We start from the raw sequence: 15830 nt of genomic DNA, 5'->3' as shown, positions 1-15830 counted from the left end.
CAGCTTACAAAGTGACTGATCTCATATGGGCGTAGATTAGAGTATTTTTGGGTAATAGTAGGACGTAGGTTTACATATTCTATTCAAAAAGCCGTGTAGTTTTTCTTACAGAATTAAGTAATGCAATGCTTCATAATATATCATTGAATAATTTGACGGTGCTGTGATCTGGTTCTCCTTCGAATATATATATGCATGTTTTACCACACGGCACAGCGGTAAAACACACACACACACACACACACACACACACACACACACACACACACACGCAGGGCTGCCAGGCGTTGTTTTTGAGATAGCTCCATGCAGAGTGTTGGAGTCACTGCGTTCCCTTGAACGAATGAGAGGGTGTCGGCTAATCCGTTTCGGCCTACAATTCTTCTCCCTCATATATGTTTAATTGAATTCGATTCCCATTTATTAATTCCCGCCTCCTCCTCCTCCCCCTCCTCCTCCTCCTCGTGCTTTTTTTTCCACTCACGTGGTTCATAATCAGAATAGTTTCCTAAAAATACATATTTGTTGCTCAGTCTTTTATCCCAGTTGTATATATGGTCAGAGTGCAGGCTCCCCCCCCTCTCTCTCTCTCTCTCTCTCTCTCAACCCCAGCTTCACGGAGCAGAATGGATCAGAGCAGCCATCAAGGGGGACTAAACCAAATTAATGTTAATGATGCATTAAAACAAATGGTATGTCAGAGAGAGAGAGAGAGAGAGAGAGAGAGAGAGAGAGAGAGAGAGAGAGAGAGAGAGAGAGAGAGAGAGAGAGAGAGAGAGAGAGAGAGAGAGAGAGAGAGAGAGAGAGAGAGAGAGAGAGAGAGAGAGAGAGAGAGAGACTGAAGCGTCATCGTCTGCGACTTCTGCGGGAAGAGAGGCCACACCCACACTGAGTGCAGAAAACGGCAGCCAGAAGAAAGGAATAGCCTGGAGTGCGTATTCTGTCTGCGACGAGGCCACACCGCTGATACCTGCTACACCCGTGTAGCCGAGGAGACACAGGAGCGCTTTCTCAGAACCCTGCTGACGGAGAGACTCCAACTCAACCCACCACCTACCCCAACTCAAACACAACATCCACACCTCGGGCAGATCCCCGGAACAGCCAACAACAACTAACCGGCCATGACGCAGAACAGCCTCAGAATCCTGTCAGCAAATGTACGAGGCCTCAGAACCAACATTGGCGAGCTCACACACGCCGTCCTCAGGAACCGAGCTGATGTGGTGGTGGCAGTCGAAACGTTTCTGAACGATGAGTGTGTGACAACGTGTGACAGGATTCCTGGCTACTGCCACTGGGAGCGATGCGATCGGAAGGACAGACAGGGCGGAGGTGTGGCTGTTTGTTACCGGGAGGGCCTGCAGCTACAGTCGCTCTCTGTCCCTGTCGCCGAGCACATGGAGGTCATGTTCCTCCGCCTCCTCCTCGCAAATATGAGCGCCGTACTTCTCGTCGCCCTGTAACGCCCTCAGTGGCAAGGCAGCGAGCCCCTCACCTTCCTCACCGACCAGCTGGACACCATCCTGGCCACCTACGACTGCCAGAGCACAGCCATCGTGGGTGACATGAACCAGCATATGGTGAGCAGGGCCTTCACTGAGCTTACAGTGGTCCACGGGCTCACAAACCACGTCACCTTTCCCACTCACGTGCGTGGGGGCTCGTTGGACCCTGCCTTGACCGACCTGCCCGGGGACTCAGTGCACTGCCGCCCTCTGGAGAGAATCGGCAGCTCCGACCATAATGCGGTGCTGACTGAACTCGGCTTCAACCCCTCGCGTGAAGATGCAAGGCAACGCGTCATCTGGTTGTGGCAGCGGGCAGACTGGCAAGCCATGAAGCGGGTACTAGCTGACACTGACTGGGACGCCACACTCAGTGGTGACGTTGACCACAATGTGTCAGCCTTCTCTGCCACTCTCCTCCAAGCCCAGAGGCAGCATGTCCCTCACAGGGCATATAAAGGCGACCCAAGCGACCAGCCGTGGTTCGGCTATAGGTGCCGACTGGCTGCAGAGGATAAGTACAGCGCCTGGAGGCAATACAAGCGCCGTCTCTCCCAGCGCAACAAGGTTCTGCACCGCGCTGCATGCAAGGCCATGACAAGGACAGCAGCGTGGACCAGGAAAAGATGGGAAAACAGCCTCAGGAGGAAGCTGGCGTCCAACCAAGTTGACCCCAAACAGTGGTGGTCCTTGGTGAAGGAGAGGCAAGGAGCTTGCAGGGGGTCAGGCAGTAAAGAACCAGGATAAAGCTGACCTTCTGGCAACCCACTTCTGCAGCAAGATGACTGTCGAGGAGCCAGACAGGCAGCCCCCCCTCCTCCCCCGTCTGGGTAACTTTGTCCTGGAAAACCTGGAGATCACGGAGAGCACAGTGACCAAGCACCTCCGAGACACCAACACCAGGAAAGCCCCAGGCCCGGATGACATCAGCCCTTTCCTGTTGAAGCACTGTGCAGGGGAGCTGTCGCACCCCCTCACACGTATCTTCAGACAGTGCCTAAGCGCAGGGGCCTGGCCGACCCTGTGGAAAGAGGCTCGTGTCACATCGGTTTTCAAGAAAAAGGACAAGACAGACCCAACCTACTACCGCCCAATCTCGCTCCTGTCGGTTGTTAGCAAGATCCTGGAGCGGATTATTGGTGAGCAACTGACGCACCACCTTGGAGGAGAACCATCTATTGTCTCCTCGTCAGCACGGGTTCAGAAGAGGTCGCTCGGCATCAGACCTCCTCCTCCTGCTGAGCAAGTCTTGGCATGACGCCCTGGACTCTGGTCGCCCCTCACTTGTTGTTGCCCTAGATATTGCTGGGGTATTCGACTGTGTGTGGCACAGGGGCCTCCTGGCCAAGCTCGAACAGCTCGGCATCACAGGACAACTGCTGCAGCTGTTTTCGAGCTACCTGCACGGCCGGAGTCTGAGGGTAGTGGTGAACGGGTGCACATCAGGCAGTTACCCAATCACTGCCAGCGTTCCACAAGGATCAGTACTGGGCCGGATTCTTTGGAACGCATAATTCGACGAGCTGATCCGTGGCCACCACCAGTGGCCTCAGCCTACGCCGACGACTGCACCCTGTCCCACAGCTACACCAGGGAGGAAACAGCGGACGTGATCGAAACCACCAACCGCCATCTTGGTGACATCATGGCCTGGGGACGACGCTGGCAAGTCAAGTTTGCTGCCGAGAAGACCCAGGCCATGGTTATATCGCGTTAGGGGGAGGACGCCAGACTCCTGCAGGGACGGCTGAAGTTTGGGGACGACACCCTGGTCATCAAGTACTCCATCAACATCCTGGGGGTGGAGGTCGACTCCAGACTCAGTTTCGACCGCCACCTGGAGTGTATGGCGCGCAGAGCCTCCCTGAGGGTGACACTCCTGCGTCGCGTGCGGCACCTGCTCGACGCAGACGGCCTCCTGAGGCTGTACAAAGCCCAGGTGAGGCCCGTCATGGAATACTCCCTCTCTCTTGGATGAGTAGTGCTCAATGTCACCTCTCGCTGCTGGACAGAGTGCAGAGGAGGGCAGAGCGACTCATCCGCGATGCAAGCAGCTTTCAGCAGCAGCGACCACATGGACACCAGTGGCGGCAGCGGCAACATCAACAGCAGCCACATCACCAGCAGGACGCCCCCCACTGTATGCTCGACAGCCTCGGGCACCGGAGAAGGGTCGGTGCCATCACAGTCCTACACAAGGCCCAGGTCCAACACACACCTCACCTGGCGGCAGTGCGGGTTCCTAGGAGGAGAAGCCAGCACACCACGAGAGCGGCGGTGGCTAACGACCTCCTCCTTGAAATCCTGAGAAGCCGCACAGCCAGGTGCCAGAGGGCCTTCATGATTGCCACGGCCCACCTGTGGAACGCCTTCACGGGTGAAGTGGGCGTTAGGGCAATGAACACCCAGCAGGTGAAGGTGGCGGCTCATGCCTGGTGTCGCACTTACCCGCCCTAGTCACATCCGCCTGAGCACAAGCACAACTAGTGACAATGCTTTAAGATAGGCGACCTCAAGACAGAGGTCGTCTTTAGCATGGAGACAATTTCCCCGCCCCTTTTGTCATATGTATTTTGATGTTTAAATAAAATAAAAGAGAGAGAGAGAGAGAGAGAGAGAGAGAGAGAGAGAGAGAGAGAGAGAGAGAGAGAGAGAGAGAGAGAGAGAGAGAGAGAGAGAGAGAGAGAGAGAGAGAGAGAGAGAGAGAGAGAGAGAGAGAGAGAGAGAGAGAGAGAGAGAGAGAGAGAGAGAGAGAGAGAGAGAGAGAGAGAGAGAGAGAGGGTAACTGTCAAAAAAATATAATTCTTAGTATTAATTGAAATTTCAGTTTCCATTCCAATTAGAATAACTTTGAGTAACTGTAATATGATCAACAAACATAAATAGATAGGTGTGAGGAAGAGGTATGTGAAAAAATAAGTTGGCAGATAGGTTAATAAGTGAAAATGAGATAGTGATATGGGAGGAAATAAATTGTTAGGTAGATACTTACGATAGATGGACACTTATAGATTGACAATTAATAGATGGATAGATTCATAAATACACAGACAGTGACGCATGGAGGGGACAAAATAAGGTTATAATTCAAAACAGTCTCGTGCGTATTTTCCACTTCAGTGACGTGAGGCTCGGGCACAAAAGTGTTCAGAAAGTAGGAAAAGTCAAAATTGCCACTCGGTTTGATAATAGAATTGAAATTTGATTATGAGCGTATCATTATTGAGAGAGAGAGAGAGAGAGAGAGAGAGAGAGAGAGAGAGAGAGAGAGAGAGAGAGAGAGAGATCCCTTATGACAGTGTATCGTTAAAGCTGATAAAATAATGTTAAAATAAATGTAACTTAAAACGGAATATAGCGAAAATAAAACACCTGAAAGGCCTGAATAAAAAGAGATAAAATGAGTCAAAGAAACTGAAGTAACCACGATTTCCGCACAACCCTCAGGAGTCGTTGCACATTACAGTCGTTTACTCAGGACATAATCGCTGCGTGGCTCGGAGTCTTTCATGGTCTTTGTGACGTGGAAAAACACTGATTCCACGGCTCGGTATTCAAGTGACGCCCAGTGATCGGTTTGTGTTTAGAATTACCTTTAAGTCTCTTACAGCCTCTTGATGACACACACACACACACACACACACACACACACACACACACACGGGGGCATGTTAATTACAAGGCCACCCCCCACCGCGCCATGCCCACCACCCCACGCAACGCTACGCCACACCATGCCACGGTAGGCAGGGGAATGGAATGTTGATAGCTTGCATAGGGTAGCGGGTAGGCTCAAGGCTGCTGGTGTTTGTTGTCAGCGCGTAACTGCTGTGTCGAGAGGCCTTTTGGTGCTCCTGAGTCTCACTTTTCCTCGGCTAAAGTGTCCAGTAGAGTCTGTTCTATTTTCAAGTTTCCGCGGTGCAGTAGTTAGCGTAATACGAATCCGTAGACCCGGGTGCTAATTCCGGCCAGGGCAGTCGGTGTGCAACTTACTTGAGTGTGTGTGTGTGTGTGTGTGTGTGTGTGTGAGAGAGAGAGAGAGAGAGAGAGAGAGAGAGAGAGAGAGAGAGAGAGAGAGAGAGAGAGAGAGAGAGAGAGAGAGATAGTCCTTAAAACTAGTGAGCTTATTTTGAAGGAGTCAATCGTGTTACACTGGACCACTGATGGTAATCTGAATTTACTTGTCTACATCTGAGTTTTACGCCATTTCTCCTCGTGCAGACTGTCACTCGGAGGCGACGTTTCAAAGAGACATGTTGTTAATAGAAAAAGCCTTTCTCGTAGGATTTGTTGCGCAGGGAAGGATCATTTTCGTGCCGACGCTGAACTGTTGTAGAGCGGAGTATTACATCTTTATCTTTGAACAAAAAGTTTTTTATTTTTGCCAACATTCTTTTGTTGCTATTTGCTGCATCGATGCATTGCTTTGAGGTTTGAGGGTTTTGACGATTTTTTTTTTTTGACTTTGACGCATTGAACGTTTTTGAGTTATTCGAACTTCTTATTCCTCGTTTCCAACTGAAGGACCTGGCACTTGTTCACGTTAAAGCATCCCATCTATCCGACCAAGCTGAAATTTTGTGCAAATCCTCTTGGAGGCTTTGCCTGTCTTCGTCAGTGAGAACCGAGTTACCAATCTTTGTGTCGTCTGTGAGAGAGAGAGAGAGAGAGAGAGAGAGAGAGAGAGAGAGAGAGAGAGAGAGAGAGAGAGAGAGAGAGAGAGAGAGAGAGAGAGAGAGAGAGAGAGAGAGAGAGAGAGAGAGAGAGACCTCAACATTTTCTTTCATATCGCTCTACTGTACAATCTATTGACCAGGAATAATTGCTTCCCTAAATTCAAGCAGTGGACCCCTGGCTTCCAAGCACAAGGTCGTCACTGGTTTGTAAGTGTTGATAAAGGTTGCTGCTTCAGTTTTCGTTCATTTTAGTGGCATTGGTCTTAAGCAAATTTTCATATTAATATCATTTATACGTTCATATTTTTTGTTCAAACTTATTGCTTAAAACTGTTAATATTTGAAGTTCAGTTTCTTGCTAATAATTTGGTGGTCGTCAAAATTATACTACCTACTTTTTTAGCCTAAAAAATCAACTAATATACTGTCTTTCTTCCACACCATATATATGGAACTAAATCATGTCGCGGAATAATATCCTAACTTTTCTTGCTTACAAAATCATTTATAATACTGAAAATTCCAAGCTTTTGCACATCACGCTAATGGTTTTCTCTTGTTCGGCCGCAAATTCAGCGGAACGCATCTATACTTTTTTATCCCCTCCGGAATTCGGTTCACGGGAATGCATCAACACTTTCATTAGTAGCATTAGCATCAGGAGGATCAGTAAAAGCAACAGTAATAGTATAGTAATAGGAAATGGAAAAGTAATAGCAACAGTAAGAGTAATTGCAATAGCAGTCTCCAACCCCGCAGTGAACCGAGCCTCGTCATGCAGAAAATGCCTGTCTCGCCACACTCGCCTGTTTGCTCCTCCTCCATGACTACATTATGCTGTCTTTCTCATTTTCAGAATCATTGTTACGTTATTTATTGTTAGTATTCTTTTGTGTGTGTGTGTGTGTGTGTGTGTGCGTGTGTGTGTCCTCATGTACGCAAACACAACAAAGGAAAAAAATAATACTAAATAGATGCGTTTCCCCTTCACTCCTATGCATTCATTTTCTTTGTGCTCATCTCTTTGTTCCATTACGAGAGAGAGAGAGAGAGAGAGAGAGAGAGAGAGAGAGAGAGAGAGAGAGAGAGAGAGAGAGAGAGAGAGAGAGAGATACTAGTATTTTTCAGACGAAATGAACACAAAAGAACAGTAGGAGAAGCATATTGTTATTGTTTTCGACTGCTTCTTTTGTATGTGGATTATTTATGACCCCGTGGCTGTGTGTGTGTGTGTGTGTGTGTGTGTGTGTGTGGGCGGTGGGAGAGAGTGCGGGGTAGAAGGAGGGGGGAGGGAGGGGGAGGGATGGGAGTAGGGGAAGCCAGGGGTGGAGGTAGGTGGTAGATGCACGTCACAAATACGTCACGCCTCACCTGTTCGAATGTGTAAGTGGCTCACGCAGGTTTTGCCATCACAGTCAAGAGTAAACGCTATAATTAACCGCATCTGGCATTGCACAATAGAGTCAAAAATTAGCGGATTGTGTGAAACAATCTGTGCCAAAGCCCCATGCTGATCCGAGTCTTCGTTTGAAAGAAATTTGCGGACAACGGTATGTCATAGGGTCTGATATGGATAAAAGTTGCCCCCCATGTATATATACGACTTATTTTTGCAAGGAGGTATTTCTCGCAACACCGGCTGGACCGCCGCCAGAGGAGGCTACGCTTTCGTGAATATTATCCAATGTTTGTACTGACTATATAAATGCCAGTTAACATTATTAATAAATGCTCGTTCATTCTCCGCTAATAAAAGGCTGCGTTTACACCAAGCGAGTCGCGTCGCGTCGCGTCATGACGATTCGTGACGCATCATGAATCGCCACCCCAGTTGTATGGGTTATTGAAAGAAACCGTTTACACCGGATGCGTCGAGTCATGTCACGTCGCGTCGCGTCGAGTCGAGTCACATATAGGGCTGGACCTATTTTTGACGTCAGTCACAGCAAGTCTGCCGCGGTGTTCAAGCATGCTGGTGGAACTCCTAATCACTCCTATCACAAAGCTATGTTAGTAGGACAAGGGACAAGGGGGAGTGGATATATTCATATACTTAATATGTATATTTTCAATATTTGTAAATAACAATGTACACCATTCATATAGCATCCGTTACGTTCAATCATACTCAAGCATACGCCAAGAAATTATACCCGTCACCAAAAACATGAAGTAAATCATAACTCGCTGATCCCTTCTGGGAGGAAAGCGGCTCACCCAGACACACGAACATCAACTTAAGTATGATAGAAAAAAAACACCAAAAAAGAAAACAAAAGAAAACAACAGCAAGAAAAGAACTAAAAAGAAAAAAAAAGAAAAGGATTTGAAAAACGCCAATAGAAAATAAAAGAAAAAGAGTAAAAGACCAATGGAAAACAAAATAAATAAGACAAATTAATATAAAAAAAAAAACGAAAACATGCATCCGTTCTCCATGAAATCAAATGGGTCATTGAGTACCGACTTGACTCAGGTTGACGCAGTCGGTGTAAACGGAGTTGCGTCAATATGAATCGCCTCAAATGACTTGACGTGACTCGCTTGGTGTAAACGCAGCCTTAGAGTCACAGGCACACAGCTACGAAAACAACTCTTTTCCGGTGGCACGCAGCTACGAAAACAACTCTTTTCCGGTGGCACGCAGCTACGAAAACAACTCTTTTCCGGTGGCACACAGCTACGAAAACAACTCTTTTCCGGTGGCACGCAGCTACGAAAACAACTCTTTTTTTTTCCGGTGGCACACAGCTACGAAAACAACTCTCTTCCGGTGGCACGCAGCTACGAAAACAACTCTTTTCCGGGGCTATGCATGCAAGCCTTGATCCAACCCTCCCACAGGACACTAGTGGACAAAACTTGCCATATTTACGACCACCACAAGTACCGCTACCTTTAAATAAACCCATAACAACAAAAATATCACTAATAAACAAACCTCTTATATAGGAGAGAAGATTAACTGGCGGGTACCAGCTCACAGGCAACAGCAGGAGACTTGGGGAGAGGTCGGCTGGACAGCAGGCACGGCAGGTGGGCGGGGCTGGGCAGCTCTCCTGTGTTAAGAATAGCAATATTGAAAGACCACTAACAAACTGCACAATTAACTTTACATACAACATTCAGATCATAATGCCATCAGTGTAGTTCCTAAACCTTCACTTACTTTCTCTGCGAAGAAAAAGAATCCACGGGCTCCCTGGTTCTGTAATGAGACTGACTGACGCCTCCTCCACCGTTCGCCTCCCTCCCTCCATGCCCTCTCCGTCTCTCTCTCCTTCCTACCCTTCCTACCCCTTCCCACGCGCTCAGAACTAATCCCTCGTAAACTGCTTTGAACCTCCGACTTTCCTGAGTAGTCCGTGACTCTTAGACCCTGGATCGTCCAACAACCTTTGCTGCTCCCTGTGACGTGCGGTGATGCTGAGCGAGGTGACACAGAGACAGTTTAAGGGACATGTCCGTTGTTACTTGTGCCTGAGGTACGGAAATGCTGCTTGGAATTATGGTGTGGTTGAATCCTTCTTGCTTTCCTCCCCCCTTCCACCTATGACCGATATTTAGCTAGTTGGGCGACAGTTGGAAGTAGTTGACCTGTCCCCCTTTCTGAAAATCGGCGTCATATTGGCTACTTTCTTATAACAAAGCAAACGTCTAATAAATAAAGAAAATCGCTAAAACAACAAAGGATATAAAGAAGTCAACTGAATACATGAAAATTGGGATGAGAGAGAGAGAGAGAGAGAGAGAGAGAGAGAGAGAGAGAGAGAGAGAGAGAGAGAGAGAGAGAGATACTATTTCTACGAAGGAGGGAAGCAATGAACAGACAATGGCAGGCACAGACACTGAAACAGCATGAAGAAGATGCAGCATTAATTAGTTATCTGATGCGAGGAAGGTGTGTGTGTGTGTGTGTGTGTGTGTGTGTGTGTGTGTGTGTGTGTGTGTGTGTGTTTGGGTGGGTGGGTGGTGGATATGTTGACGTGTGTTTTAATGTTTTGTGTTATTCATAATTTCTCTTTGGTCTACATGTAGTTTTGTTTTTCCACTCTGTAATAATTCTCTCTCTCTCTCTCTCTCTCTCTCTCTCTCTCAACCTGTTCTATCGCTATACACGTGGGAGCAGACGTCAATTATGCAAACCTTTTCGTCGAACTTAAGAAGAAATTTACATCATGAAGCACACATTACCGCAGAGGCTCGCAGGTGTCTTTGGCGGGTTGATGATCGGTGAAATAATGTATGTTCTCAAAAATAATTGATCGGGGTGAAAGAAAGAATATAAGAGAAGCATCCATTTGATCAAAGGAAGTGAATTGAATGCCAATTATATAAAATAAGGATAATATTTCTAACACAAAGAAAAATATCCGAAAAGAAGCTGATAGTTGCCTGCGGCTTGACGGGCTGGGGCCGACTACCATCCAGGTCCCTCAAGCTAGCCTACCGGCGCTATAGGCGTAGACGTAAAAAAAATATATCTGCTGAAAGAGAGGTGTAGGAGAAAAAGGAGATGAGGGTTACCCAGAGAGGAAATAAGGGAGACAGGTGTATTGCAGAGAGGAATGTAAAAAAAGGAATGATAGGGTAGGAGATGAGGGGAAGTGAGAGGGAGAGAGATGAAGGTAAAGGAGCAGCGGATAAGACAAACAGAATGAGGGAAGCGGTGAAACTAAGAAAAAAAGATGAAAAAGGAAATGAGAGCAAGGAAGAAGGAAAATAAGGAAGGAGAGAAGGGCAACCTTAGAAATTTAAAAAAATCATATTAAAAATCGAACTGTATAAAAACTCTTTAATCTTGACAACTTAATATTAGTCCAGTGTATCAAAGAAAGCTGTAGGTACACCTAACACTACCGAAGAGAGAGAGAGAGAGAGAGAGAGAGAGAGAGAGAGAGAGAGAGTGTTCAGGCTTGGATGGTGGGATGGAAAGAAAGGTACAAAGACGGAAATGAATATTGGAAGTGACGAGCACACAAGGAAAAGAAAGAACAACAGAAGTGAGAAAATGGAGTGTGTGTGTGTGGAGGGGTGGGGGGAGACTCCGATGCTTCGAACAAATGATTTACTGATTTACTGATTCGCTTTGCTGTTCCTTTGCTTCACCGATTCGCTGGTTCACTGGTTATCGGCTTTAATGTTGCAATGGATCATCTTTTAGGCAATATAAGGGTGAAATTAATTACAAGACAACGCTCATGATAACGGAGGTAAGATCTATAAAGATGTTAATGGACTGCTTTAGGGGGTTAGAGAGAGAGAGAGAGAGAGAGAGAGAGAGAGAGAGAATTATGACATGGCTCGCAATCATACTAATGATATTAATAGATATTATCAAACCATAATCTAACATTTTTTATAAACATCCTAAATTCTAATACATTTCAATAAATATGCTGTCAACAATTTCTTCTATTTTATACGCATGTCTATTCTATTTTTCTTCTCTGTCTGGCATTCCTTCCAGCTTTTTCCTCTTCCTTTTAATTTCCCTCGGTCTTCCTCAAAATGTCATGTCCCTTCTCTTCCTTTTCCTTGCCTTTTCACTCCTTCTCTTTCTCCTCCTCCTCTTTCTTTCTTTTCTCATTTTTCTCCTTTACTGCAGTTAGTGTTTCTCTTGTAGAACAATTGTATTACTCCTCTTTGACCCCATGCTAATTTCTCTCTCTCTCTCTCTCTGAGCCCGTCAATAGACTAAGGACTAACTCGGCTACAAATATTCAAATTTCCTCTCGTTCAATTTGTACTTTACTTTCTCCTCCTCCTTCTCCTCCTCCTTCTCTTTTTTCTACCCCTTCCATCCTTCTTCCTTCTCTTTTTAGGTACAGTCTTATCATCTTAATTTCACATTTAAAAACATTGCCTAAGGAAATATAAAGTAGATAGGTAGACGGACATTTAAATTGAAACATTTACATAAATTTACATGGATATTCAGATCACCCAATGGTCCTGATTAGGTATTCTATTCTTAAACCTAAGTGGAATGACATCAAACGGCCACCAAGACGTTATATCTCTGCCTCAGGGAATCAAATCGAAGGAAGAGGCGATCGTGTTTGTCTGTAAACTGGTCGGTAGTGTTGAGGTGAACCACTGAAGGCGGGAGCGTATTCCATTTCCATACTATAATGGTGGTGAAAACAATTTGGTGCAGCCTGAATTTATTTGTTTATACTTAGGTGTAGCGCCATTAGAGAGAGAGAGAGAGAGAGAGAGAGAGAGAGAGAGAGAGATGAATTTATTTGTTTATACTTAGGTGTAGCGCCATTAAAGAGAGAGAGAGAGAGAGAGAGAGAACTATTTTTTCAGACTTGCGTATATCATTCACATCAAAGCAAAAAATATCACTATCAATACGAGTAGTAAGAGGAAAAGCTTGAAAAAGTGAAAGAATTAACACCCAAAAAAGAAACTACACACAATTAATAATACAGTAATTCGCTTTACGGCAATAAAGATAAAATTATATAACATAAACAACAATGGCAACGTACAACAACAGCAAACACGCCCATGTAAGTTCATTAGACGCATGATATTTATTGCTTTCGGCACCACCACCACTACCACCTCCATCCCCACTGCTGCAACACCACCACTAACAAGCAACATCAACAATAACTGCAACTGTGGCTATTACGCTTTGACTGATGCAGAAATAATACAACAACAGCGGCGAAAGCACCAACAGCGGTAACATTAATAACAACAGAAGCAACCGTATGCCTCAATTTGTTCCATTAGAATGAGTAGGAAAGATTCTCTCAACAGCTTAAAAGAGAGGAGGAAGACCACCTCAGATATGACTTACCTTTTTCCCCTTCCCTTCCACACACACAAAAAAGTTGAACACCTTTTTTCCCGTTTCAAAACAACACTACCTCAATCATAACAAATAAATCAAAACATCACTTGCTCGTTTCTCCCTTCACCTGCTCCGTCTCCCTTGAGTAAGCTTTATGCTCCAATGTGAGGCAGATCGATGTCCCTGTTTTTTTGTGTTTTTTTTCACTTTTACAGATAAGGAAGCAGTTCAAGGGGAAAAATAAATAAAAAAAATTCCCGATAACACCACAATAAAAAAGTAGATAAGAGTGGCCACAAGAAAGGTCAATTTCGGATGGAGAGGTGTCTTGCTATCTCCGTGTCGGCCCGAATAATACATTTTTTTATCTTGTTAAACAAAAGAATCGAAAATCTCTCCTTGCTCACTGTCTGTGTGCAAAGAAATACACCGCTCACTGCACCGACACACACACACACACACACACACACACACACACACAAAGCGGCCCTGCTTACTTATTCGTCTCATTGAAATTCCACGACTTTGTCTTTGCGGCTTTCCAGGGCGAGGCTCGGAGAACTCTCCCCACCAACACGTCCAGAAGGGAGGTGGGAGGGAGATGGAGGAAAAGCTGAAGTAACGGATGAGAGGAAATGTGGAATGGACGTAAAAAGAGATCACTGGTTATTTTACACCGGAAGAGAGAGAGAGACAAAGAAGAGGATAAGAGTAAAAGGAAAAAGGAGGAAAGATAAACGGGGAGAGAGCATTGCTGAAAAGAATAGTATGAACACAAATGGAAGAGAAAAGAAATGAAGACATCTCTAATGCAATGAATAAAACAAAAGACAGGAGAGTAAAGGAAGACAAAAAAAAATAAAAGTATGTTAGGATATAAACGGAAGGTGGCGAAGAGGAATAAAGGCGGAGGGGAGGCAGATGTTATAAATAAAGGAGGTATATGCAGCGGAAAATAGAGAAGAGAACAAAGAAAAGAATGAAGCGGTTAGGACGGGTCACAGGGAAAGAGAATAGAGGGGGAAAAAGGAAAGGTCAAAGCGAGGAGTTGAGGTTATATATATTTTGTTTCAGATTCCAAACAGTGCATGAACGAAAGAGAAAAAAGAATGTATGGATGAACACGAAAATAATAAATGGATGGGATACAAGGCAAGCAGAAATGGTGGTAGGCACAAAAGAGGTGGTTGGAAAAGAAGGAAGAGATAATAGAAAATAAATGATAGGACCTAAGACGGCGAAAGAAGAAAGTATATGGTAGAGGAAAGATTAAGAGATGTAGAATACGGCCATTATGAGAAATAAAGAAAGAGAGCGAAAGAATGAAAGAGAGAGGGATAGATGGATAAGAAATGTAGGAGAGTGGCAGGGAAAAAATCGCGGCAAAAAACAGAAAAGGGTGGAAGTGAGTGGAGGGAGAAGGACTTTGGGTTGGCAAAGGAGTGGGGGAGAAGAGACAAGGATGAAAGTGGAAGGGGAACAAGGAAAGGCCATGAAAGAAGTAGAGATGGAGAAGGCAAGAGGAAGGAGAGGAAAGAGGGAGAACAGATACGTGGAAGCTCGCGTCAGGGAAGCTTTTAAACTCGCACTAACGTTTCAAGCTCACTCACTCTCTTTGTCTGTCTGCTGGGTAATATTTCCTCTGCCACTTAATAGTAATAGTTGTAATAGTAGTAGCAGTAGTAGTAGTAGTAGTGGGGGTGGGGGGGGTAGTATTAGCAGTAGTAATTATAGTAGTAATATAAACAGTAAAAATGATACCAATAGTAATAATAATAACAATGACAGTATACCCCCTCTCCCCCAACACACCGACACACGAATAAATTTCCTTCCCACCCCATTGTTAAAATCTTCCGACATTCTGCTTCAGAAAGGGGAAGGAAAAAATAAATGAAAAGATTTGAACTGAATCATCGATCTCTTTCCTCGACGCCCCGGAAGTTTAAATGAATCACGTTCTCGATGTATATATTGAATGTCGATTACATGAAAATAAACAACAAATTCGCCGGCTAATTACATCAACACTTAGCTGGCTCAGTAATCCGGCTTGATTGATCGTGTGTGTGTGTGTGTGTGTGTGTGTGTGTGTGTGTGTGTGTGTGTAATTCCCTACAACGGCCTCATCACGTGCTGGACTCGTGATCAACAGCCGGTAGCCTCCTGAAGAAGACTTGAGCTCGTTAGCCGATCCTAAGGTACTCCTGGAGCCCTCACACCCTACACACACAACCATCCCCCTTGTTCATATGGGGACCACAACCGCTTATTGTTGGCGGGAAAAAATCTTTCGTTCAGAGCAGAGCTTGAATCCTTACTAATATGCGGCAGCTTGGCATGTTAGTCCACTTCCCCCATAAGAGCGTGTGTGTGTGTGTGTGTGTGTGTGTGGGACTGCAGCCCCCATTGCCCATGTGCACCTTTGTTATTTGGGTGAGAGATTAGAGTGCGCTGGCTGATGTTTATGCAATGAAGGGTCACAGGCGGGATGCGGCGGCACCGGCGAGTGTGAACCAAGGCAAGGAGAGAGGACACGAAGGATGAGGATGAGGAAGAGGAAGGGGAAGGGGAAGGGGGTGTTGAGGTGTGAATGATTTAGGTATGGGGACAGTGTTGGGTGGGAGAGAGAGAGAGAGAGAGAGAGAGAGAGAATAATAAGACAAAAACAGACAGAAAAGCACATTCAGGCAGACAGGCAGAGAAACTTTTACATTCAAACAGATATATATCTTTTTTTATCTTTTACCATTATTTTCATGCTAACTTTTCTTTTGAACTTGCTAACTGCGTGCCTCCACCCACTTGCGGCAGTTGGCACGTTTTGGAGAAGCC

At 45.6% G+C, this 15830-nt stretch overlaps 1 protein-coding gene across 2 annotated transcripts in view; it reads right to left on the bottom strand.

Annotated features, from left to right (window-relative positions):
* LOC126998421 (formyl peptide receptor-related sequence 6-like) overlaps window positions 1-9810 on the bottom strand; it is a 68242-nt gene extending 58432 nt beyond the window's left edge. Inside the window, exons 1-2 of one of the 2 annotated variants that reach the window (XM_050860086.1) lie at window positions 9354-9810; window positions 9126-9243 (exon numbers count right to left, since the gene is read on the bottom strand). Coding sequence is in view for 1 of the 2 variants with exons in the window: in XM_050860084.1 (XP_050716041.1) it covers window positions 9126-9309 (184 nt within the window). In the remaining variant the exon portion in view is untranslated. Of the gene's footprint in view, window positions 1-9125 lie in introns of both variants that reach the window. The other variant, XM_050860084.1, reaches the window with a different exon arrangement.
* Window positions 9811-15830: the final 6020 nt, after the last annotated feature.

Source organism: Eriocheir sinensis, chromosome 14 (genome assembly GCF_024679095.1).
Source record: "Eriocheir sinensis breed Jianghai 21 chromosome 14, ASM2467909v1, whole genome shotgun sequence".
Taxonomy (NCBI): Eukaryota; Metazoa; Arthropoda; class Malacostraca; order Decapoda; family Varunidae; genus Eriocheir; species Eriocheir sinensis.
The sequence above is the reverse complement of the archived record's forward strand: the minus strand, read 5'-3'. Positions and strand labels throughout refer to the sequence as shown.